Source organism: Lethenteron reissneri, chromosome 33, assembly GCF_015708825.2.
Source record: "Lethenteron reissneri isolate LAM-NWPU_2019-01 chromosome 33, ASM1570882v1, whole genome shotgun sequence".
NCBI lineage: Eukaryota > Metazoa > Chordata > Hyperoartia > Petromyzontiformes > Petromyzontidae > Lethenteron > Lethenteron reissneri.
This window is the reverse complement of record NC_083811.1, coordinates 14,497,272-14,524,758: the sequence shown is the minus strand read 5'-3', so window position 1 is coordinate 14,524,758 and position 27,487 is coordinate 14,497,272. Positions and strand designations below refer to the sequence as shown.

General features: G+C 46.6%; 1 protein-coding gene across 2 annotated transcripts in view; it reads left to right on the top strand.

The window, feature by feature from the left end:
- The window catches only part of RERG (RAS like estrogen regulated growth inhibitor), a 30,739-nt gene extending 4,585 nt beyond the window's left edge, over nucleotides 1-26,154 (top strand). Inside the window, exons 3-5 of one of the 2 annotated variants that reach the window (XM_061564681.1) lie at nucleotides 6,408-6,481; nucleotides 18,368-18,556; nucleotides 25,127-26,154. In XM_061564681.1, the coding sequence (XP_061420665.1) occupies nucleotides 6,408-6,481; nucleotides 18,368-18,556; nucleotides 25,127-25,345 (482 nt within the window). In that variant the 3' untranslated portion in view covers nucleotides 25,346-26,154. Of the gene's footprint in view, nucleotides 1-6,407; nucleotides 6,482-18,361; nucleotides 18,557-25,126 lie in introns of both variants that reach the window. The other variant, XM_061564680.1, reaches the window with a different exon arrangement.
- The last annotated feature ends 1,333 nt before the right edge of the window (nucleotides 26,155-27,487 follow it).

The following is a 27,487-nucleotide window of genomic DNA, read 5'->3' as shown; positions in this document are numbered from 1 at the left end:
TGTGCAACGAATCAATAATTATAGATCTTCATGGGGAAATGGAACCAGAAATCTAACTCCATCCTCTTTTGGAAACTTGGAAAAGAGAAGATCACGTGTAAAAAATACAGCAGAGATTTGATATAATATGGAAAGAGCAATGAATGGCTTTGCATAATGCAAACATTTTATAGCCCTAAAGCTCATCGTGCGGCTACGTCTCTTTGTTCGCTGGAGGGGGTATTGCAGGTTGCTTCCACAGCAGCTGAAACACACTGAGCGCATCATCATCATTATACAATTGGTTTGCCCAGTGACATGTCATGTTTCAACTCTTGTTTACTTATAATACCACTTTGCATTCGTTAGAAGTCAGAACTGGGGGTCATCAAGTCAGGCTATAATCCCATATCCAAATGATGCCAGCATCCATTCCCAATTCTGGCATAACACAGGAATCAAGACACTCCAAAGTAGACGTGTAGGTTTCTTTGGGAAGTTTTATATTTATCATAAAACCCCAAGTGATCTCAAATAATGGCAGCAAATTGACCACTTATGTCCATAATAGAGGTTTTTGGTTAGATCGCATGAATATAAATGTGTCATTAACCCCGCCACCACCCGACACAGCCAATAGTAAGGGTTGTCATGTAAACAAAACACGAACACCGGTGTGTTGGAGAGTAAACCCACAGCATTTACCATTTTAACGACATTTATATTTACGCGATCTGATCCAAAAATCGTCTCGTGGATAATATTGTGAAACTGAACACTACCGGTCTTGCAAGATTCCACCGCCCCATGTCAATCGTGCGTAACGAGACGCCAACAGCTACCAAGCTGCCTGGTGTGTGGCCACGCGAAGTCTCAGTTGGACAGGATTTTAAACAATCTGCCTCCTCTCCATCATGGGCAAAAAGCAAGAAGGTAATGCTGTGGGTGTGGGAAGACCGTCAACGGTCTTGCATCGTAGTTAATGTGCGGCGGGCTCATGGTGGCATCATGAATGCTCGGTGAAGGGGCGGAGGATAAATCATTGCTCTTCTTTACCTGCCGCCTTGGAGAGACGAGAGAAATAACCAAACAAAAGTTGCGTCGTGTCACCCGCTTTTTATATTGGTTTTACACATAGTAGGCTTTCGCGACCACTATCCATAATATAGGTTTTTGGATTAGATCGCATAAATAGAACATAGTATATTTTTATATTATACTCATATTTTTTTTCTTTATTTACTAGAATCCAAAAATCTCAAATTAAGTGGATTTTATGGTACAACGTGTGGTTTAATTATAAGTGGTGCAATGTGGGTGGTGCGAAAGGAGGGAGTTTGGAAGGGCTGTCGCTTACACTCCCCGTGGTAGACTTGGGACAGTGAATGGTGTAATTGTAGGGTTGCCACTTAAAACCCCTTGCGGACAGAAAATTAGAAGAACATTGACATATTCTAAAGTAAAAAAATACGTGTTATCATTATCTCATCATGCTTCGTGTTGAGAAAAGTAAACATCTGTAAACCAGAAACTGGTCGAACAGTATTCCCTCATAAGCAAGGGATACATTCCAGGGATGTTCATGAATAGCAAATTTATAAATAGCAAATTTCTGAGCATAATAAATATATGAAAATTATAATAATAACACCTACGATTAGCATGGTTCGCTACATTTCAGTTTCAGTTTCATTTATTTGGTATAGCCCTGTGAGCCATTGAGCGCTTGAATCGGGTGCAACCACAACAAATAAATAACAAAAAACATGAACAAGAAAACATCTTAAAGTGACTATGCGCAAACAGAAAAATCCAGGAAAAACAGCTAAATCTTCCAGAAAAAGCACCGTACACCAACGCTGCGTGCAAAAATTCCGGTGGAATGCAAGTCAAACAACAACAACCACAAGACAACTTAGATTAAGGCCATCAGTCTAACTCCGTAATACAACAAACAAACATGGCCAAATGTTTGCAATAACCACTACTTGTGTTGTGGTTATTGCAAACATGATGCCTTGAATAAAGGTGTCAGTTTGGTACCAGTTTAAAAGGGTAAAAACCTACTACTATATTTTGCCACTGGTAAAAGCGATCTCATAATGACACAGTAATCAAGTAGAGGCAGTATGGTAGCTTTTATCAATTCCAAACGGAACATAGGGGGGGGGGGGGCAGTGGTTGTGTCGATACAGAAAACCAATTTTAACTTTTTTCTTTTTACCAATATAATCAATGTGATCTTAAAAATTCAGTTTTGAATCCAGGATGACCCCAAGATACTTATAGATCTCGACTTGTTCTATTTGATAATTATTTAATGAATATAATTAGGGAAAAATTACTTCCTGCTTTAGTCCTGGTGAGAAGCATAGCACCTTGCTTTTGGAGGTGTTCGGGACTATTATTTGGTTCTTTCGGTTAAGTCACGTCTAAAGATAAAATAGTAAATTAAATTAAATAATAGCATACGACGTTTCGATTGCAACACAAGCAATCATCATCAGGTATAATGAAATAGCGACATAAAATCTAACCAGAAAACTATAGACAGACATATTAGCAGACAGATATCAAAATAGGTTAAAATGCAGTCACGAAAGTTCTAAAATTAAGATTGAACCACTTCTACGGGGAAGTTTTAAGCTTATCCTTTTTTTCTCTCTCTCTTCTCTCTGCCTGTTTCCTCTCTTTGGAATGTTCACACTTAAATTCTAACTTAGCAATCTTTGAAATACGTAATCAACCAGGCTATGCGTTAATTGTGTGTTGACCGACCCTCTGTGTTGTATTACATTACATTTCGATATTTTACTAGGTTATTGAATTTTAGTTTGTCCTCCTGATTTTCAGGCCTGCTTGCCGTGTCATCGTACTTGCAGCACCTTGTTTTGTTGTCCACTCATTGATATGCAAATGTTTTCTCTAACCCCCTCCCTCTCTCTGCCTCCTCCCCCCTCTGTCTATTTAAGGCCACCCCACAGAGATGATCACCCCTCTCTGTTACCTGTGTTGCTCTCTCTATGTATGTTGGTGATATCTGTCTGCTAATATGTCTGTCTATAGTTTTCTGGTTAGATTTTATGTCGCTATTTCATTATACCTGATGATGATTGCTTGTGTTGCAATCGAAACGTCGTATGCTATTATTTAATTTAATTTATTATTTTATCTTTAGACGTGACTTAACCGAAAGAACCAAATAATAATTCCTGCAGTCACGAAAGTTCTAAAATTAAGATTGTTCAGGACTAGTTTAAGAGCAACTAGCTGATGTTGTAGTTTGTTGAAATCACCCTGGAGCTTAGCAATCACGTCATCTGGAGAGCGGCCAGCAGTAATCAGTATCGTTTCATCTGCAAATTTTTGTTTTACCCTGGAATGATCCAGGTCAGTGCCCAAGTCATTGACATAAAGAGAGAACAAGAGGGGCCGAGGATGGAACCATGTGGAACCCCTATTGTTATCTTGACACTGTTTGACCTCCAACCATCTGTGAATACAGTTTGGGTGCGAGAAAAGAGATAATTTTTTAACCATTCTACTGCGTGTTTGGAGAAACCGATGCAACTTAGTTTACTTAGCAGGGTGTTGTGGTCGACTGTATCAAAGGCTTTGGACAAGTCAAGAAAAAGACTGGCACAGTACTGATTATTATCAAGGCTACTGTAAATGTGATTCAGAGAGTCTAATGCAGCAGATGTGGTGCTGTATCTTTTTCAGAACCCAGATTGTTTTAGATTTTATAGATTTTTGTCGGACAGGAAACTGCTAATTTGGTAGTTCAATAATTTTTCAAAAAATTTCATCAACGGGGACAAAATTGAGATAGGTCAGTAGTTATGTGGATCATCTTTCGGGCCCTCTTTGTGAAGTGGACGAACATAGGAATGTTTCGATTCTAGAGGTACTGATGCTTCTTTGATGGACAGGTTGAAAATATGGGCTATAGGTTTGTATATTAGGTGACCAACAGTTAGCAGAGCAAAGATGGGAATACTATCTGCTCCAGTAGAGGAGGACCCTTTGAGGTAGGACAGTTGTTTCAGAACATTACTTTTGTGGATTGGCTGGAAACTAAATTCGTTTAATGTTTGGACAGGAGTGTAGGAATTTGCATGAGCAGGGTGACTCCCAATACATTATCAAAAAGGTTATCAACTTCAGAAATATGAAGGTTAAAATTGTCAACTTTTTTTGGGCTCTGAAAAATATTCCCCATTTTGGTTAAGCTCAACGGGCAGATTATCTGTTTTGGATGCCTTTTCGATACATTTGATTGTTTCCCCAAAGATCCTGGCATTTCCATGTGATTCCAGGAGAGTGGAGGAAAAGTAGGCATTTTTTGCATGCCATACTTTTTTGACGCATCTATTCCTTAAAATCCTGTATCTTAGCCAGTCATTGACCAAATTACTTTTCTGAACAAATGCCCAAGCCTTGTCCCTAGTTTTCATGAGCTTAGTAATCAAAGAATCAAACCATTGTGGGCCTTTAGTTTAAAAACTAACCAACGGAGCATGTTTGTTAAGAATTTGGAGAAACGTGTACCTGAAGGTCTCCCAAGCTGTAGTCAGGTTGGGGATATCACAGATCTTGTCAATATCCGAGTGAAGCACATCATTAGTAAATGCCTGAGTGCTGAAGTGTCTCATGGACTGCTTCACAACCAATTTAGGGGGAGCTTTGGGTCTGGCTGATGATCTCACCCCAAATATGAAGGAGTGATCACTCAGGTTATTACCCAGAACACCAGTCAGTGCGAAATTGTACATGGTGTGAAAGAAGTGCAACATATATCCATAAAATATTTTAAAGTATTACATTTATTAATTAACTTACCTTAAATTATGATGATGCACCACATTCTCTAACCACTGTATCTCATCATTTTATCTCATCATGGCTGATAAGGATGATGCTAGCTATGATGATGACGATGCTAATTAACACATATGTAGTGACATCGCGGGATGTCACTGTGCGGTGCCGGCCCGAGAGAGGCACGGCGTGCGGAGTAACGACATCGCGGATACCCCAAGGGTGTGGGTATAGTACCGGCCCTCAAGGGGCTCGGTGAGCGCTAGATGGCACCACGCTTGGCGTCCAGTGCCAACCACACAGGACAGGGTATGGGAGTGCCAGCTGTAGGATGAGGTTTCTAAAGGCCATGGCACTTTGGTTCACCCGAGAGGACACGTGACCAGTTAAGTCTACAAAGAGGCCCAAGTGGGGGCTCGGGGTGGTCACGTGGTTAGCATCCAGATCCTTCCCGAGGATTCTGGAAGGTGGTCGTGGCTAAGGGCGGAGCCAGTCACGCCGCAGAGAATATAAGCCGGGTCCCGAGAGGGACTAGGGTTGTTGTTGTTCATCTTGAAGAAACCTTCGTCTACGTTCCCCGATCAACGAGTCTCCAACACGTGGACCTGGACCCGAGCTGTGGTCCCGGTCCGTAGTAACTAGTTACGTTGTAATTAGTGGAGTTAGCCTGGTGGTCACTACCACAGGTTGTTATTCTGTTAAGGGAAAGTTATCCCTTTTGTGTTGGAGTTAAATAAAGGTGTTGCCTCCAAGTATACGTCTGCGACTCAGTTGAACTCACTACACATACATGTTGCTGTTGATATGTGTGTATATACAGTGGGGAGCAGGAGTGTAATGGTTAGCGAGTTGCACTATGAACCTGGTGACCCGAATTTGATTCCCGTTCACAACCAACACCAGTGACGATTTTGTGAACTGGTCCTGGGCCTCCCCTAGGTCGAATCAGCCTCAAATGAGTACCTGGTGTGGTGTGTGGACATCGCCACTGGGGGAGACAAAGGCGGCCAGACGTGGTATTGGCCACCCACCCCCTCGTGTGCTGTGCCGGCCTTCATATGTGCTCACTAACAGCACTTGTCTCAACAGCCTGATAAGGCTATACGGGGGATCTTTGTCTTCCTATATATATAAATGCAACATAGTTTCGTTGAATTACGATGTTCACTACGCTCATAGTAAACATCATGGTAGTCACCTCAGCCATGCCCCCTAACCCCACTCTCTCATCCTCTCTTGTCTCCCAGCCCCCTATGGATCCTGTGAGTCCCCCCCCCCCCCCACCACCACCGCTTGTAAAATGGTGGTACCACACATGCACACAGTTGCAGCAGGTGCAGATATTGAAGAGCCAAATACAAAAGGTGTAATAATGCTCACAAGGCATTGTGGGATTACATATTATTACATTTCTTCTAAAGGCCTTGCATCACCATTCACCATCGCTTTTTGTGTTTAGTTTGTTGTCCCCCCGCACCTCCAATTAGAACGGTTGGCTATGTACGGTGCGAAAAAGAAGTTCAACATGCATACATACATTGGTAATGTAATTGCACAGTGAAGAGGTGGTTTGTAAATCAGTGATATTTTATTGCTACCTTTTTCAGAGTCCACCTACCGACACCAAGCAATAATTGATGAGGAACCAGTGACCATGGAGATCCTGGACACGGCTGGGCAGGTGGGTGAAGTGGATTTGAGGATAACAGCCCATGCATCCTAATTCAAGCAGGAGGCCCGTGCTGTTGGCCAGTGTGGTTTGGCTGCACGAGGCACATCCGTGCTCATGACAGGCAACAGACACGCGTCTCCATCATTACATTCAGTGTCAAACCAAGCAACTTCATACAAAATACAAAGCGCGGATGCTGAAAATGCCCCAATGGATCTCTCACGTGACATTGAAACTCCCACAAACCTGGGTTGATTAGTGTCTCAAAGAGAGGTGCCTTTTTGACATCCATAATTACTAATTTAATAAAAGGCCAGAGTATTGCCATTGTAATCACGCAGTTCACTGTATTTAGAAAAGTAAAAATCATGTTTCTTACAGCCACCCTAGCCACAGTGTGGAGTGCACAAGGAGGCTTTTGTTGTTTCCCAAGAGAACGTCATGTGCTTTAAATTGCATTACAGAACATTTTTCTCCAGAGAATAATATGCAGTCATCTGCAATGAATATGAGAGAGAAAAAATAATATCTGCTACTGCAAAACCTGATATGACTTGCAATTACAAGTATTATGCCATTTCACTATATGGTACATACTTTAAGTGAATCACGTTGCCTATAAATTAATCATGTTTGAATTATACATACTATAGTGAAATGCCCCGTTGCGATCGCTGCATTAAAAAACGCAATATGAGAGTGTTTAACATCTCATTTGTCAGTGACACCACTGTCACTGATAAATGGAACATGTTAAAGACTGCAAAGCGGCAGCACGAACTGGTAAAAACGTATTTCACTGAGTCTCTGAGAATGAGCAGACGCACAGATACCCATTGTGTCTTTTCATCAGCATCGCAATCTTCATTTTGAAGGCACATGTCACGAATTGTTTAGCGATAAAAGTCATTCGTGAAAATATAGTCATCACGACTTGTCCAAAAAGTCGCGTAGTAAATGCCAATTGAATGCAAGTGATGCCCGCATACCATGGGAAATATTTAGCACAACTTTTACTTGCTATGTATATATATTTTTTGGAATTTATATACTTTTATAAATATCTAATGATTAAAAATAACCTCGAGAAATACATGATGTAGGTATTAAATAGGTGAAACACTCGTTTGAGTTAAAAGCAGTTTAACTGCAAAACATTGAAAATTCAGACTTCAATTGCATAACGTATTGCTTAGGATGATGGAGAGCTGGCATTGTGTGCATAAAATGACCAGTTTTTTTTACTTAAACCTGATTTATAATTGTAACTATTCAATTGCCTTCACGTTGATGTGACTTGTGTTCCCTTTTACACCTGAAAGACAATGTTGGTTGTAAATATCGCTGCTGAGCTGGATATGCTATTGTCTCTGTGGCCCAAAATACACAACACAAGAGCGAATGGACCAATATGATGTGCACGACATCTACATTTTTCCATGAATATTTTTTTCTTTTTCAATGTGAATGGAAAGGAAATGTAAACTTTCTGTACTTGTCTGAGGGGACAATATCCGTGTGAACCTTAATATCACAGATCTGAAATCAGCTACGGTTGAACCCATACATGTGTAGGGGTGTTACGGAGGGGCTGTATACATAGGATCACACGGGAAACAAACACAGTGGGCGGGGCTCCGTGAGCACACGGGGAGGTGCTCGCAGCGACGTCCGCACCAGGCAGCCTGGGGGGCTGGCCCGGAGTGTTATCCCCCGGGGGGCCCCACCCCTCAGCGGAGGGTTGGGGTATAAAAGGGGATGAGCCGGAGGGCTCGGGGCACAATGTTACAGCTAAAGGAGTGAAGACCCAAGATCGTCTAGCTAGAGCCCTGGACTCCACTGGGACGCCGCCCTTGTCAGGGCCGCGCAGGACCGAGCCAGCGGCGTGGTCCCGAGAACCAGAGTTAGTGCTCTGGGACTCCGGGTACCGTAGCCCGACTTGCCAGTGTCGGGCCAGATAGCCTCCCCTAGCTCTTTAGTGGAGGACTAGGAGGTAGGTTAGAGATAGCTAGCAGTGTATTCCCAGCTAGCCGGGTGAGGGGGCCAATACCCCCTCTAGTATTGTATGCCCGCGGTTGTAACCACTGTTGCGGAATAAATACGTGTGCCTCAACCCCGAGTGTCCAAGCGTCCTCAACGGTACTACATCTGGTGACAGAAGTGAACGACCACGAACATGGACACGCGCTGGACAGCTCGAGCCGGGGTACCGGAGGCTGAGGACACCGCTGAAATTGTGGAGCCCGAGACGGCTGCAGGAGGCATCGAGCAGCCGGGGCCGGACGCATCCTTACCTGGACGTCGGGATGAAGGGGAGCCGGCATCAGAAGGACTGAGGCTGGCTCACGCGAGGCTGGCGGAGCTGCTGTACGCTGCTGCCGCCACGCTCGAACACATCACACGGCTGGGCGCTGCTGGACCGCCACGGGGCGAGGATAGCCGACGACCGGCGCGCCTTCCCGCCATTTCAACGGACGCCAACTTTGAATCTCCCGCCATCGCCGCTGCAGCTGCTGAGGGCGTGGCCGGCCTGAACCTCGGGTCCGACATTGGCCTCACAGGGGCTGCCGCGTCATCACCAGCGGACGGAGCGTCACCACTGGTGCGACCGGCGATGCCATCCGTCGTTCGCGCCGAGGCGCAGACGACTCACGGGGACAGCAAAGTGCGAGCTTCCACGGCGACCGCTGCGCTGCACCAACGGCTGCCCCCGCTCAAAGAGTTTGTGGGCGAGGAGGGCGACTGGGGCGGCTTCCAGCGGCGCTTCCTCGCGCACCAGGAAATGGCGCAGTGGTCGGATGCCGAGGCGCTCTGCGCGCTGCCGGCGCTCCTCGACGGCGACGCCCTCGCCGCTCTTACATCGGCGCCCAAGGAAAAACGCTCCACGCTTCAGATGGCGCTGCAGTTGCTGGCTGCGGTCTACGGACCTTCAGCGGAATGCAGGCAGCGCTTTTATGATCGCCAGCGGGGTGCAAAGGAGTCGCCCCTCGCGTATCGTACGAGTCTCCTGGCGCTGGCGAAGACGGCCTTCCCTCGAATGGCACGACGAAGGTGTGGACGCGATGGTTACGGAAAAAATCCTCCTGCTGGCGGACGACCTGGACATCGCCGTCGTTGCACAGGAGGACACAGAAATGGGTTCCCTCCAGGCAGCGTGGCTCCTCCACGCCAACCTGCTGTCGCAGCGATGGAAGGCCAGCAGAACGGCGGCCGGGCGTGCGGTGGCTGCAGCCGCCCTCCCGACGGAGGACGTTTACGCCGTCGACCATCGACAGCAGCAGAGGGCAGGTGTATGGGCGGGCCGCGACGGGTCGAGCCGCTCCGACCGTCCCTCATCGCCGCCAGCGCTCCCGCGCTGTTACAACTGCGGCATCCGGGGCCATGTCGCCTCGGGGTGCCGCTCTCCTCGGCAGCGCGGGGCGATGCCTCGACAGGACACCGGACCTCCTCCTCCCAAGCTCCATCAACATAACCCGGCGAGTTGCGGCACCCCTCATGTTTGGCCCATGCACATGCCCGTCACACACTCGCACACCGCAACGAACGGGGGGCCGACATTGCGCACCGTCGGGCCAACATGCACCACTATGGGGACTCAAATCGAACCCAGCCAGTGGTCCATGTTGGCCCATCGCGTTGTGGCTGCGTCGTCGGGCTCGTCGGCCGTGGTAGGACACATTGACGGGGTTGAGGTGCGCATTCTGGTCGATACAGGAGCATCGGCGACCATCATTTCGGAACTCATTTACAATATTCTCCTTGTCCAGAGCCGTCCTTTACTGCCGGTTAACGTCCCATTCTATGCTGCTAACGGGGGCTCACTTGGCATCATTGGACAGATTCGAGCCCAAATTTGTATCGGTGATATCAAATTGTCCGGCCCGATTTTTGTTTCCTCCTCGCTGGCGGTTCCGTGCCTGCTGGGGACGGACTTCTTGGGCAAAATGCCGGTTCGTATTTTAATAGACCAGGGCTGCATTGAGCTCCCGTCGGGGCGACGCATGGCGTTTCTGCCTTCCCCTACTGCGGCTCGGACGGCGTTCGCGACAGTACCGGCGTTCGTCGTCAAAACGGTTCGCGTACCGCCAGGGGCACAAATGTTGGTGCCTCTCAAACTTCGTCGGCCCTTTGCTAAGGGCATTGGGGACCAGGGAATTCTGCTGGGGCCATCTAGGGCCGGAGTTAGCGGACCTCATTTAATTCCGGCCCAGACCATCGTAAAAGGGGACGGGGACCCTTTCATCGCGGTCCTCAATGTGGGGTCGCAGACAGTGGTAGTTCCTCAAGGGACCGTGCTTGCTCACACAACGCCGGTGCCCTGTGAGGAACCTGTCGCGAATCACGTCGGCACTGTCCCTCTGCCGCATCCACATTTGGACACCGATGAAGGGTGGCTCGAGGCGCTTTGTGCGGGATCGACGGACCTGTCGGATTTAGAGCGTCAAAAACTTAAAACACTGCTGCGCGAATTTTCCGACGTTTTCAGTCAGAACAAATTCGATTTAGGCTGTACCCATCTGCTGCGTCACCATATTGATACGGGTGACAGTGCGTCAATACGCCAAAAATCCCTTTCGGTTAAGTCCCGCCGAAAAGGACCATGTCAAATCGGCTGTTGATGACATGTTAGCCGCTGACATCATTTCTCCCTCTACCAGCCCGTGGGGAGCGCCGATCGTCCTGGTTAAGAAACAGGATGGCTCGTTGCGGTTTTGCGTAGATTTTCGCCGCCTCAACAAAATTTCCGTTGCCGACGCATATCCGCTCCCACGGATTGACGAATCGCTGGACGCCTTGGTGGGAGCACGATTCTTCTCCACATTGGATTTGCTTTCGTGATTCTGGCAGCTTCCTCTGGACGATGATTCTAAGCCTAAAACTGCATTCCGTACACCGCACGGTCTCTTCCAATTCAACTGGTTGCCGATGGGACTCCACTCGGCGCCGGCGACTTTCCAGCGATTGATGGAATTGGTTTTGGCTGGATTGCAATGGGATTCGTGTTTAATTTATTTGGATGACGTTATCGTCTTTAGCAGAACATTTGACGAGCATCTCCAGAGGTTGCGGGCGGTTTTCCTCAAAATGCGGGCTGCTAATTTGAAATTTAAACCCCAAAAGTGTCATCTGTTACGCGAATCGGTGCGTTATTTGGGGCACATCGTCGGACGCTCAGGTATTGCTACCGATCCCGCCAAAACGCGTCATATTACCGACGCTTTGTCGCGGATTTTGCCACAATTGCTAAGCCCCTACACGCTTTGACGTCAAAGGGGGTCCGCTTCCATTGGGGACAGGAGGAGGAGGCTGCTTTCAGCTCCCTTCGGGACGCTCTGGTTAAAGCCCCTCCCTTGGTTTACCCCGATTTTTCTAAACCCTTTGTGCTCGACACCGATGCGAGCAACACAGGTATTGGGGGCGTGCTTTCCCAGGTGGTTGATGGCGTGGAAAGGGTAGTCGCGTATGGCAGTCGGGTGTTGTCTCCAGCGGAGCAACGATATTGTGTCACCCGTCGGGAACTGTTGGCAATTGTCTATTTCATCCAACAGTACCGGCCATATCTGTACGGTCAGCGTTTCACCGTCCGTACAGATCATGCGGCACTACAGTACGCCCTGCGAGTTCAACAATCATCGGGACAATTGTCTCGATGGTTGGAGGTTCTCCAGGACTTTGATTTTGAAACCACGTACCGTAAGGGCGTTTGCCACACCAATGCGGACGCTCTGTCGCGCATGCCAACCACCCCCGAATGCGCATGCCTCCTGGGGTCGGGTCGTTGCAGGCATCCGGCTGAAATATCTGTTCCGGTCTTGGCGGCCGCAGACGACGCAGCGTCGATGACGAATTCGATCGCACAACAGGGATCAGATTCCCTGTTGGGGTTGCCTGTCACTGAATGGGGGCGCTTGCAGATGGAGGATACCTCCCTCCTCGCGTTGCGTCGTCGCGTCGGGGAGGCTGGACGGGGGAGGGGTGATGCCGACGCATGGGAAATGATCATGGGTCTGCTGATGCATTGGGACAGGAAATCCCATCGACACCGGCTGGTGGTCCCTTCGGGGTTACGGGGTAAGGTGGTGTGGGCCGCTCATGAGCGCCTCCTCCACCTGGGGACCCATAAGACCCTCGCCTTGCTCCAGCTTGATTTTTTTTGGCCGGGCATGACGAGGGACGTGGCAGATCTGTTGGGGTCATGCCCTCAGTGTGCGCAGCGAAAACCACCAGCACGGGAGTCAAACCCGCCTTTGCAGTCTATCAGAGTCTCCAGAGTGAACGAACTTGTCGCGCTGGATATTCTGGGCCCATTCCCCGCCACCCCCAGGGGAAATAGATATTTGTTGACCGGGGTGGAGTACTTCACGCGCTGGCCTATGGCCTGGCCCCTGGCCAACCAGTCGGCAGCAGCCATCGTGGAGGCCTTTGTCCAGGGATACGTCCTGGACAAAGGTGCTCCGGAGCGGCTGCTGACCGACCAGGGCAAAATTTTTTCCAGCAAACTGCTCCAACAGGTCTGTGAGCTCCTGGGCACGAAAAAAATTCGTACCTCTCCCTATCACCCGCAAACTGACGGGATGGTCGAGCGTCTGCACCGAACCATCACGTCTATGTTGTCACAGCAGGTTTCGGACTCACAGACCGATTGGGACTTGCAAATTCAAGGGGTCCTCGCAGCATACAGATTGCCCCCCCATGCTGCGACGGGATTTTCCCCCTTCTTCCTCATGTATGGCCGCGAACCTGACCCACCTGTTCGGGCCCAGCTGCAGATCCCCGCGCCGCAGGGAAAAACTAAATTGTCCGACCATGTTAAATTTAACCTTGCAAAATTGACAGAGGCGCGGGATGCGGCCATGCAAAATTCCGACATGCGTCAGAAAGCTAATGAGCGGCTCAGACTGGGTCGCGCGCACGTGCTACAGTGGAAGCCGGGAGACAGGGCATGGCTGCACTGTCCCCAGGTACCACTCGCGACCTCCTCAAAACTGGTGCGGCCGTGGTGGGGCCCCGTCGAGGTGGTTGAGGTTGTGCGCCCTCAGTGCGTGCGCATCAAATGGGGGAAGCGCCGGTGGTTTGTACACCCCTCCAGACTGAAACCCTTCATTGCGGCGCGAGGTCCCACTCCACACACGCGTGGCCAAACATGTGGGGGGTCGACTGACTCAAAGGGTCCGTCTCCGCTGCTCTCGCCTGACGTGTTGCCGGCTGTCCCGCCCCCAGGTGCACCAGGAATGACGGGCTCACGCCCGACAACCCCGACGGGGGATGCCGAGGGTCTCGCGACATCAAGAACAGACCCACTCGGAAATGGACAGTTGCCACCCGACGGGCCGCCATCCGGGGTTGCCCCGTGTGACGGGCCAGCGGCAAGGACGCGCGCAAGAATGCGCAGACTCTTGTGATGCGTCAGTGGCGTGTTCCTGGCACATTGGATCGTACGTATGTTGTGTTCCTGGTGTGTTGTGTGTGTGCTGGGGTTCCCTGAAAATTGTATATACGTTGGTTTTACGGTATTCGTATTTATTCGGGGGTGGGGTGCGTTGGGTTATTTTCCCTTCTGGCTTTTCTGGTTTTTGTTGTTGTTCTCGTTGCGTTATGGTTCAATAATTGTGAGGCACACGCGGGGTCAAAGGGTAAATAAACTTTTATTGTTGATTGTTGCAGCCGGGACGGCTGCGGGCTATGTAGGGGGGGGTGATGTAGGGGTGTTACGGAGGGGCTGTATACATAGGATCACACGGGAAACAAACACAGTGGGCGGGGCTCCGTGAGCACACGGGGAGGTGCTCGCAGCGACGTCCGCACCAGGCAGCCTGGGGGGCTGGCCCGGAGTGTGATCCCCCGGGGGGCCCCACCCCTCAGCGGAGGGTTGGGGTATAAAAGGGGATGAGCCGGAGGACTCGGGGCACAATGTTACAGCTAAAGGAGTGAAGACCCAAGATCGTCTAGCTAGAGCCCTGGACTCCCCTGGGACGCCGCCCTTGTCAGGGCCGCGCAGGACCGAGCCAGCGGCGTGGTCCCGAGAACCAGAGTTAGTGCTCTGGGACTCCGGGTACCGTAGCCCGACTTGCCAGTGTCGGGCCAGATAGCCTCCCCTAGCTCTTTAGTGGAGGACTAGGAGGTAGGTTAGAGTTGGCTAGCAGTGTATTCCCAGCTAGCCGGGTGAGGGGGCCGATACCCCCTCTAGTATTGTATGCCCGCGGTTGTAACCACTGTTGCGGAATAAATACGTGTGCCTCAACCCCGAGTGTCCAAGCGTCCTCAACGGTACTACACATGTCTTCTTCAGTCTGACAGGCTGAAGATACATCTCTCAGGGACAAACAAAGACATGGATCCCCTGTGCAGCATTAACATATTTTTGGGGCAAGTGCTGTTAGGGAGCACCAATGAAGGATGGCAGAGTTCACGAGGGGGATGGGTGGCCAGCACCACGCCCGCCCGCCTTTGTCTACCGAGTGGTGAAATGTACCTATCTTTAAATTAAACGAGACCCAACCAGCACATTGGAACGTAAATCAACAATTCCCAAAGAAGAGCAATACCTGATCAAACCAAGGGCATCAAAACCACCAAGACTTTACTGGCTACCAAAAATTCACAAACCTGATGTCCCATTAAGACCAATAGTTAGTGCAATAGGCTCTGCCACGTACAAATTAGCACAATATGTAACGAAACAAATACAGCTCTACATCGGTAGAACCTCTTCATTCATCTTAAACTCTGAACATCTCGTAAATATAATGAAATATATTAAGCTTAACCCTAACGATATCCTCGTAAGTTTTGATGTGACTTCGCTGTTCACGAGGGTTCTGGTCAATGAGTCAATTAAATTACTCGACACTATGGTAACGAACAAAGGTTTAGCCAAAGATATCCCAAGACTAGCTGAACACTGTCTAAAGAACACTTACTTCTTGTGGTAAGGTGACTTCTATAAACAAAAGGAAGGAGCAGCAATGGGCTCTCCTTTGTCTCCTGTGATAGATAATTTGTACATGGAAGATTTTGAAACAAAAGCAATAGCTTCAAGCACACTAAAACCATCTGCTTGGTTTAGATATGTGGATGACACATTGGTGGTCTGGCCACACGGCAAAGATACCCTGAACGAATTTCTAAATAATCTCAACTCGCAAAACCCATCCATCCAGTTCACCATGGAAGTGGAAGCTGACAGAACTCTACCATTTCTGGATATTCTGCTCGGACGGGGTCAAAATGGTAAAATAACACACAGTGTTTACCGAAAGAAAACGCATACTGACGCCTATCTGAATGCAGTCACACCATCACCCCGCAAAGAAATCTGCTCTTATCAAGACGCTCATTCATCGAGCTAAGAAAGTGTCAGATGGTGACATTCTGAGAAGTGAAATTCAACATGTTAAAGAAGCGCTGCAAATGAATGGTTACAATGATGCACAAATCAACAGGGAATTGAATGCCAAAACCAAATCAAATAACACGAGCATTGAAACTGCCCAAGTAATTAAAACAATCAAAATACCATACATTGCGGGAGTAACTGATAAACTAGCCAGATGTTTGGAAAAATAAAACATACGAATCAGATTTGGCACAGTACACAAAATACAGAAACTAATATCTGGTACAAAAGATGTATTACCGAAGCTATCAACAGAATGCGTGTACAGGATTAACTGCACGTGTGGTAAATGTTATGTTGGGCAAACAGGACGAATGATCAGCACGAGACTAAAAGAACATCAGATAAATATTAAATTCTCCCAAATACAACTGTCAGCAGTAGCAGAACATGCGTGCCAACAAGGACACTCAATTGAATTTTGTAATTTTGAAGTTCTCTGAAAAACTAGCTACTACTGGCCAAGACTAATTAGATAATCTATCGATATTGAAAGAAACAAAAATAATTTAACCATAGCTACCGCCTTAGTGCTGCATGGAAGCGAATCATCAAATAATACATTGTTTAAATGCATGCCTACAAAGGGCAGCATACTTCAATAGTGATTACCGTTGGTACGGCTATTTTAATCCACATAATAGACAGGAAGGACAAGATAAAAGGGATCGCATAATGCACATGCATAATGCACGTTGAATCAGTAATTCACCCCCGCCCCCCCCCACCACTTTTCGCAAGAGCGCAGAAGCATGGTCACCACATCTACGCCTCTATATAAGGAACGGAACAGTTAGACTTCTCCACAAATCTGGCTATCGCCTGATGAAGCTAGTTGTAATTACAGTAAAACCTTGGATTGCGAGCATAATTCGTTCCGGAAACGTGTTTGTAATCCAAAGCACTCGTATATAAAAGCACTCGTATATCAGTTGTGATCACGTGACGCTCGGCAGAAAAAGCATATACGTACTACTCGTATTGCAAGACCTCGCTCGTTTATCAAATTAATATTTATTTAAAATTTAGCTCGTCTTGCAAAACACTCGCAGACCAAGTTACTCGCAATCCAAGGTTTTACTGTATTGGCGAAACGTCATATTCAGATTGTAAATGTTGTGGCTTGGCTCTCCAACACACCGGTGTGCTGTACTAGTGACGAATTTGCATGTTCTGTTTACGTGACAACCCTTACTAGTTGGCTGTGTCGGGTTGGTGGCGGGTTTAAATGACACATTCATATATTTACGCGATCTAACCCCAAAAAAAACCTCTTATGAAATGCACATATTGCACCATGTACTCATTTTAGGCTGAGTCAACCTAGGGGGAAGCTCAGGTGTTGGTGACCGTGAGCGGGAATCGAACTCGGGTTGCCGGGTTTGTAGCTTAGCGCACAAAACCCTGCACCGCTGCTCCCCATAAGGGACATGCCACTGTGACGCACTTTATGTTGATTTAAATGTGATTCATTTATGTTTACCTCCGCAGTCATCTCTGTCGGCATGGTTCAGCTCTATCGCGTAACAAGCATCGCTGCATGATTCAGCATGCAACAAGCAGCATATCGTTTTGAGGTAGCATACAAGAATATATGAGTGACACGGTGATATATAAATAGGTTTAACGCTTGGAACAAACCCCACTGCATCCACTTTTTTTTAGTCTTCCCTTCAGTAAAAGCAAGCACAGCACACATGAACACAAGAGAACGTACACTTGGTTTTCAGGAATAAAAATCTAAAGGCTTTCCGTAAAATAAAAAATGTGAAATGTCAAATTGTGACGCGTACTGAGCCTGCTGTGCAGTGTGAAAAGCAAGCCAAATGTGTAAAAACGTGGCTTCCTTCTTTGTTTATTCTGAAAATAACCAAGTGGCCCACATATTGGCAAGATTGCCGTACTTGATGATTTATGACCACATTAGCCGTGGTATCCTGGTCAAACTAATGTTGTGGATCACAAATCACGAGTGAATGAATAAAATATTTTTTTACGAGGGAAAATGTATATCGATGGAAATTATACTGCATAAACTCTTGTATATATTTTTGTACCGGGTCATTTTTCATTTCAATAAAATACAGAGCAAATGCTTCCAAATGAGATTCAACACGCATTTTTGCAATGGGAGCTTTGTTGCTGTAACGAATGACATGACTTGATGGAAAATGTATGGAACATTAAAACGCCGCTGGTGTGTGACTGTGGTCAAAAATACAAAGGAGGTGTCATCACAGCGATACACTTCGCTACTCCTGGCGCAATGCACTGGCTCATCAACCACCTCAATGTAAATTCCAGGTGTTGCTCGACATCAATATCAACCATAAATAGAAGAAATAGACTTGTGACTTTACCGTGACCAGTAGGTTCACTTTTAAATAATGACTGCTCCATCCTGGATCGGTCGCTCATTTGTGGCCTTGTCACCGGTTGCATCATCACCTTTCACTGACTGCGTGTGACGCTGTTTGTCGATTCTGTTGAAGACACAGGATGATTCTGGCCAGAGGGAAGGCTACGTGCGCTGGGGGGACACCTTCCTGCTGGTCTACGATACCACGGACAGATGCAGCTTCGACGAGATTGCCCAGATTAAGGCTCAGATTGATGAAATCAAGAAGCCACAGGTTGTGCACACAGTGCTCCTGGGAAACAAGATCGACTTGGATCATGCACGACAGGTGAGTTCCCCACGCACTGTGAATAAATGCATGTTTAATAATGTAAACAGATGTATCATGTTTCTGTTATATACAATATTACATCATGAAACCTCCCTTCTCAATATCACAATATAAGAATAGGTTTTATCCATTCAGGCTTTTAAGAAATCTGTCTCAAACAGGCTCTAAACATCTGTTTTATTGCCAGAAAGGGTAAAAACTATTCTTATATTGTGAAACTGGTGTAATGAGGGTACTTATTTTATTCATTTACGGGCACAACACAGGCCAACCTTATCTTCTCACTCTGAGTACAACATTTGGATGTTAGCGTCTCTACTGGCTACACACACACGGGGCCAATCACTCGGCGTGGTTCCACTTTCCACACTCGGCGACGCCGCTGGCTGGCAGCGTGCCGAGGAGGGTGGCGGAAACCCCCAGGTGATCTTCCACGTGGCCGGATGATGGAGAGCGATGACGGCGAGCAGCGACGCAGACCGGGCCCAACACTCCCCACACGAACCCTGAGCCCTGCTCCGGCCCTGCTTATATTCTACCAGGCACGGCTGGGCTCCACCTCTGACCATGCCCTGTCCTGGAACCTTCTTGCAGGTTCTTGGAGCGTCTCGGCCGACCCCGCCCATTACCTTTGTCCCAGATACCTCTCCCTTTCAGACTGACTGTTGTCTTTAACAGTGCCTATACCCGTGCTTCCTATTCCAGCCAGCAGGTGTCATCGTGTCATTACACTGGTAAGGGAGGTCCCATGATGTAGCTGCTCACCCCGAGCTTTCAATGTCCTGACGGTGGCATTGTCTTTGTGCTGTTCGCCTTTTGGCGTCCTCCGGTCTAACACTGTTTGAGACTGTAAACAAAGCTGTCTGTGATGTGGACCAATCAGTTTCAAAGACAATGCATATACTACCAGAACATGTTTTTTGTTTGCATGTTCACCACAAGTATATGTGGTTAATGCAGATATGATTACTTACAAACGGTTTCTGTTTGGTGTTTTAACATTTTTAGCACCTGTTTTATTGCCAGAAACAGTCAAACCTATTCTTATATACAATATAAATGTTTTAATAATACATACCCATGTGCCTGCTATTTTTGACAAATGTTTTATCACTTTTTTTCAGAAAATAATTTGAATGGTGCCCCATAAACAGACTATGAGACTCAGTTGTAGTTCATGTAGTTTTGGTGATCTCTGCCTCACACCTGACACTGAATGGTGTGTGTAGCGGTGGGTTCGGCTATGTGGATCTGGATGACAAATTATCCAGTAGAATTTCTGCAGCACGCTGCTAACACCATCTGGAATGCCACCTGGTAACGTCTGATGTGAATTTACTATTTATTTTGAACGGAAGACAGTTTCTAATCATTCCTGCGTTTGATATAACTGTAAATAGGTCACAAGGGAAAACGTTTGAGTATGTTGGACTTTATCTGAACGAACATGTTTTTTCCCCATGGACAACTTTATTATGTTGCTTTGTCAAGATGCAAAAATTCAACCAACATCAAAGTGCTGAGTCAATAAAATGCATCTGAAAGATAACTTTTGGGAGATGATCGTCAATTTACACCAAATGTCATATATATAGAGACATTTTTGATTAAATAAATAAAATATAATCTTAATTTTTTTTCATTAAACTTTATTTTTACGAACCCGTCAAATGACAGGCAATTACACTAGTAAATATATAGTATTCTAATCATGAACACCAACATCACAGTCATCTGGAAATTTAAAAAAAAACTGCAGACATTCTGTTGGTTTCGTGTTGTTTTTTTTAAGTGTTGTTCATGCAAATTGCATCTCACAATCACTCAGGAACCACAGACAAGCTGGAAGGCAGCCAGGCAGTGAGCCAGTGCCAATAATTGCCCAAGGTCTGCACACCTCTATATAAGGAACGAAACAGGTGGACTTCTCCACAAATCTGGCTGTCGCCTGATGAAGCTACTAGTAATTTCAGGCGAAACGTCGTACTCGAATTGTAAATGTTGTGGCTTGGCTCTCCAACACACCAGTGTGCTGTACCAGTGACAAATTGGCATGTTCTGTTTACGTGACAACCCGAACTGATTGGCTGTGTCGGGTGGTGGCGGGTTTTAATGATACATTTATATATTTACGTGATCTAACCCAAAAAAATGTGTTGAGACTGTGGTGCGAACAGCATTCCTCATAGGCAAAGTGGCACTGCAATGCAATATATTTCCAAGCTTTTAGTCTGAAAGCTACCGCTTTAAGGATAGACTCGTGAAATATTGTAAACCGATAAGCCATAGATCACTCATTCATATTTTATAATACGCATTTAGTATACAGCATTCCTAATGTATTTCTGAATGCTTGCTAAACCATGGAGTACGAAGCATGTTATTTGTATGGGGATATGTGCAGCTTGATGTTTACGGACAAAAACACCCATCCGCTATTTCCAGATGGCAAAGCATAATCCTTTATCTACGTTTAATCCCAGTATACTGAGGGTACACTGATGGGAATAGTTTTAATCTTATACATCTAATACATTGAAGTGCTGAAATCCAAATGTTGGTCTATAAGCATTATCCTCAGTAATAACTGAGCGCAACAATGAGTGATCACAGTTGTGTGACAATTTGCTAAGGTTCCAGAGCAGCAGACCAATGTGAAGGTTGTGAATATGACGGTGGTTAGTGTGCAAGTCCTTGATACGTGGCTTGAATACAGCGAACAATTTGTGAGTGTGTGGGTGGGCCGGTCTGAGTCAAGGGTGATTGTGTAAGTATTGGTAGGTCTGTGGAATTTTACAATTCGACACCATTTTGCGCCCCTTTGTGTTCAAATGTGATTTTATTTATGCCGACATACAGTCGCTTCTCCAAAGCCACGTGTGTATGTATGCTATCGTGTGTAATAATATAGAATACTAGCTGTACTACCCGGCTTCGCCCGGGACTTGTATCCACCACGGCCAGCCGCCTTTGTCTCCCCAGTGGCGATGTTAATACGCCACACCAGTTACTCGTTTTGCGGCTGAGTCCCTCCCTCACCACTCTCCCTCCCTCACCACTGTCCCTCCCTCACCACTCTCCCTCCCTCACCACTCTCCCTCCCTCACCACTCTCCCTCCCTCACCACTCTCCCTCCCTCACCACTCTCCCTCCCTCACCACTGACGCACGGCCGCCTTTGTCTCCCCAGTGGCGATGTTAATACGCCACACCAGTTACTCGTTTGAGGCTGAGTCGACCTAGGAGAGGTTCAAATAATCGTCACCGGTGGTGGCCGTGAGCGGGAATGGAACTCGGTTCGCCGGGTTGGTAGCGCAGCGTAGCGTTAACCACTACACCCACCGCTCCTCACACACCACACACGCACAGACACACACACAGACACACGCAGACACACACAGACAGACACACACACACAGACACACAGAGAGCACGCTAACCACTACACTACCGCTCCCCACACACCACACACGCACACACACAGACACACACACAGACACACACACACACATACACACACATACACACACATACATACACACACATACACACAAACACATACACACACATACATACACAGAGACATACACATACACACAAGCACACACATACATACACACAAACACATACACAATACACACACATACATGCAGACACACAGACAGACACATAACACACATACATACACACACATACATACACAGAAACACATACACACACATACATACAAACACACATACATACACACAAACACATACACACACGTACATACACACATACATACAGACACGCAGACATACACATAAACACATAAAAAAAACCGACATACATACACACACACATACAAACACACAAACACATACACACACATACATACACACATACATAGAGACACACAGACATACACATAAACACATACACACATACACATGACCCGGCTTCGCCCGGGACTTGGATCCACCACGCCCGGCCGCCTTTGTCTCCCCAGTGCCGATGTGAAAACGCCACACCAGTTACTCGTTTTGAGGCTGAGTCCCTCCCTCGCCACTCTCCCTCCCTCGCCAGTCTCCCTCCCTCACGACTCTGTAGAGGACGTGAAACTTTTATGAATTTACCTTAGATTCGCGTGGTGGGTGTCGAGGCCTAGCACCGTGCAGAGCCTCCCGCCTCGCCTGATTTTCCCACCCGGCTGACGCTGGGTACGGGTGCCGGTCCCCCCCCCCCCCCCCCCCCCCTAGCGCTCGAACAATACTGAGTAATGGCTATTATTTAATTAATTACGGAGCCTATGAAAGTGGCGAAGGCGTGGCTAGCCATTGGCAGGGGCAACCGCCGTCCAATGAAACTGCAGCCCTTGGCGAAGGCGTCGCTAGCCGTTGCCAGGTCCAATGAAAGCGGCGAAGGCGTCGCTAGCCGTTGGCAGGGGCAACCGGCGTCCAATGAAAGTGCGTATGGTCCGGAGACACACAGACACACAGACAGACAGATAGACAGACAGATTCACGATTTTATATATATAGATGTAGAATTATTATATAAAATCATGGATATTCATATTGTATCATAAACATAGTAAATCAGGAATAATGGCAAACAAATCTAAATGATTAAGGACACCCAGAGTTATGCTCAACACCGTAAAACATAACAAATTGATTATCATAGATAAAACATGCAACGTCGTAGCCTATACAGTACATTGAAAGTGCTGAACGATGGACTACATTAGCTATGTATGTGCGTTGAACTTCTTTTGCACTGTACGTAGCCAACCGTGCTAGTGGGAGGTGCTGTGGAAGTGGAGGGATGACCTTTAATGTTTAGTGGAGGGTATGTGCCAGGCCAGGCATTCTCTCAACCTGTGTGGGTATTCAAATCTGGGCTCTCACAGAGCAGCTAGAAAAGAAATGGCTGATCTTCAGCAAAGATGACTCAGGAGGATGTGCGGAATTTAATTGTATCATCTTTATATATATATAAAATGCACACTTCTTAACACAGGTCTAAATTTGCAACCTCCAAAGCCATGTTTGAAGATGTATATGTTTTGAAGCAGTGATGCGCTTTACATGAGAAAGTTATTCACTCAATATAAAATTTCGAATTTAACGTAAAATTGTGCTGGAAATACCATGTAATGTATATTTATAAATCGAATACGTGCAAAGTAACAGGTCAATAAATACCCATGACAGCAATTTTATTAGATTTCAGACAGGGTCAAACAAATCATGGCAAAGGGGATTGGCTATAAACCTTAATAAATGAATGTCTTCATATTCATTTTAAAGGCAGCCTAAGGCAGCTGATTTTCACTTTTTAGGTGGCAGACAAAATAGCTTTTTGATTTGGGCCCATTATTTTTAACGTTCTTGAGAAATCATTCATTATTACCACGGTTATTTTTTTTAAACAGTGAAAAGTACATTTTTACACAAATGCATACTTTAAATCGATATTTTTTTTTACTATCGGCTAATTGATTAAATAGGCATCGCTTGATCGGTCAATGAGCAGATGTATGGTCTCATGAGATGATCTTGATGTGATCACATTCCAAATCCGCGCATCGTTGGTACCATCATCTGATCCAATCCAATCGTGTATCCTGGCACTTGTTATCTCCTACCACACCGCATATGCTACGGTGAATTTTCTCCCATAACCAAGGAGTCTGCGGAAGTGAATTGATTGCAATTTGATTTCAAGGGAAAGGCCTGACAAATGGATTTTTTTTACCAGCCAAGATTATAGTTGGGCATGCTGGATTATAAATTATAACCTATTAAAAGTAAATTTCAAGGTTTAAATTAGGCTATTTAAGGTAACAAAATAACAGTCCCATTTATGGGTGTTGCAGCCCAAAGCCAGCAGTGGAATCTCTACTTCCACCCTATAGCATGGAGCCGTTTACCCACAGCACATCCACGAATCACATCCCACACAGTGCTGCTTGTGAGATTCGACTCAGATTCCTTACCCTGGGGGCCTGCATGCTACAATTGGTTGGGTTTTGGCACACATTGTTACGATTATAATTACAGTACACTACTTGATAATCAAACTATGCCCGCATTCCCCCTAACTTGATAAAAACGTGAACTCTAACGTCCTAAACTTGTTGCAAACATGCCCCAACAGCACATTGACAACAAAGCCACTTATAACACTCCTTATTGGATGATTGAGGCCTCAGTGGCATATGCAAGGCTGTGCTTTCACACACGCACGCATCTGGAAAATACGAATGAAACGCAATGTCCACTCGGGGACACGTACGTACGTTGAACTTCGTTTGCATCGTACGTAGCCAACCGTGCTAATCGGAGGTGCAGCAAGGCCAGATGATGAACAGGCGAGAGGCCTTCATCCAGCCGTTGGATGGACCACGGCTCACGATGATGATGTTGAAGCTATGATTGTGATGATGAATGGTGATGAATGGTGATGATGGTGACGATGATGACGATAATGACACTTATGACGATGACTTGAACATTTATTCGAGGTCGTTGGCTGCAGCAGCAGCACCGTTAACGTGGCCGTGCGTCTGCTGCCGGGAGCCCAGGTGAGCGTGGAGGATGGCGAGCGCCTGGCAGTGGAGCTCGGCTGCGCCTTCTTCGAGTGCTCGGCGTGCAACGGCGACGGCTGCATCAGCGACGCCTTCTACGACGTCTGCCGCGAGAAGCTCCGGCAGCGCGCGGCGCAGGGCAAGGCGCGTCGTCGCAGCTCCACCACCCACGTTAAGCAAGCCTTCAACAAGATGCTCACCAAGATCAGCAGCTAAGCCGGGGGCTCCCGCCGCCGCGGGCCTTGTCGGCAATCGGCATCCGTGTCCGTGGGGTGTGCCGGAGTCGATGGTTGACCGAGATCTGGAACCGTGGTGTTGAACTGGAATGTGCGTGTGTGGAGCTTCTTTTGCACCGTACGTTGCCAACCGTGCTTATCGGAGGTGCGGGAGATAATCGGCAGGTGCGGGGGATAATCGGTAGGTGCGGGAGATAATCGGTAGGTGCGGGAGCTGAATTAGAGGATACCACACGGTGTTGATATTCCTGGTTGGGCCACCACCGAGGAAGCGGTGGTGGCCCAACCAGCGTCATCCCATATGCACTGGAGCATCGCTTTGGCATGCATTCCGCAGCAGCTAATGCTGCAAATTCCTTCAATGAGAAATGGCATTAAAAAAAAAACTGTAATAATTGTATTTATTTAAGGAGAGCTTTTATGAATGAACATTATAGTAAGTATAATTGTATTGTTACTGTTATATGTCAGTTTAACTGGTAATTTGATCATTACAAATATATATTCCTTATGGCACAGCGTTTAAACTCTTAAAAATAATTCAAATTATTTTTTGAATAAGCTGAAATAGTCGAAGTGTTTTACTTGGGGAGCTTCTAGGGGGTTGGGCCTATTTCTGGACGACAGTTGCTTAGATTATTTACCAAGAACGGTACAATTCCAGAAACGTGTAATGTACTCAGAAATTAACACCTAGCATTGTTTAAAAGGGGTATTTGGTGGAAACAAAGAATTGTGAATGCTTATATTCAAAACGTGCATTATTCAATAAAGCAACATTCATTTTTAAACGAGCCTATTGAGTATGTTAATGTCTCTCCTGACACCGCACTGCCGGCTTTGGATGCCATCCCTCAAGACATGTTTGGGACATATTTATCATTCATATATGCATGCCGTAAGGTCAAGTGCTATTAACTGCATGGCAAATAAATGCGTCAGCAACTCAAAGGGCCTAACATCTCATCTCAACTGTTCCATTGACCGGCTGTAGCCTAGCCACAGGACCCCCCGGTGGCAGCTGCCCCCATGCAGTACCAGGTGAACACAGCAGGTATTCATCATGTGGATATCATTTGCGATCATTTGTGGCCAGGTCGCTTCTGAAAAAGAGCTACATTGCTCAGTGGGCCTTACCTGGCAACATAAAAATAGCTTCGAGTTTACGAGTTGACACATCGTGGGCAATGTCGCAGTGTGGCATTTCCCAATCAAAGTAAATAGCTAGTAATTGACCAAAATTGGTGGATGGAATTTGAGGTGGTGTTGCAACTTCACCACCCAGCCACCTTCTAATCCCCCAGCGCCGATGTTCACACGTGACAAGTGAGACTTAGTGAGGCAGAGTGGATCTATGGAAGGGCCAGATACAAACTGCCACTGTTATGTAATGGCATTCAATCAAACAAATTAATATTAATTGCAAAAACATTATTGCTTGTTACTGAAAAAAAACATACTACGCTTTACATTGCTCTAGAATGCAAGAGTGGTTCAAGGTACATAATTCTTATTTGAGTTATGTAGACTTGACGGGGCATAAAACAAACTCAAATGAAAAATAAGAATAGGCGTTTACACTTTCTGGCAAAACAACAAGAGGTGTTAAGATGTTGCAAGGAATCAAGTCTGCGTTAACCACACATTTGTGGCAAAATATGCAAACAAAACATGCTTTGATAATGTATGCATTGTCTTTGAATCTGGTTGGCCTACACCAGAGACAGCCTTCTCCATGGCCTTGCCTCACTACCAGTGTTAGACCAGAGGACGCCAAAAGGCGAACAGTACATCTTCACAGCTGTTTTATTGCCAGAGAGGGTAAAATATATTCTTATTTTTCATCATTTCCGACACTGGCAAAAAAGGTCCCATAGATAAACTCGAATGAGTTATAAGAGGAGAAAGGTGAATCTTGCCTCCAAAGCGCTGGAGTGCTGATGTGCACCACCCATGTGTACACACCACAATACAGAGCACCTATTCAAGGCTGAGCACGCCTAGGGGAAGGCTTTATTACTGGCCATCGCGCACGTCAGTTGTGAGCGGTGTGCGAAGATCTGTTTTGGGTGCGTTTTTTGTGTAGTGTAATAATTTTTATTAAAGTTAAACATCAAAAAAC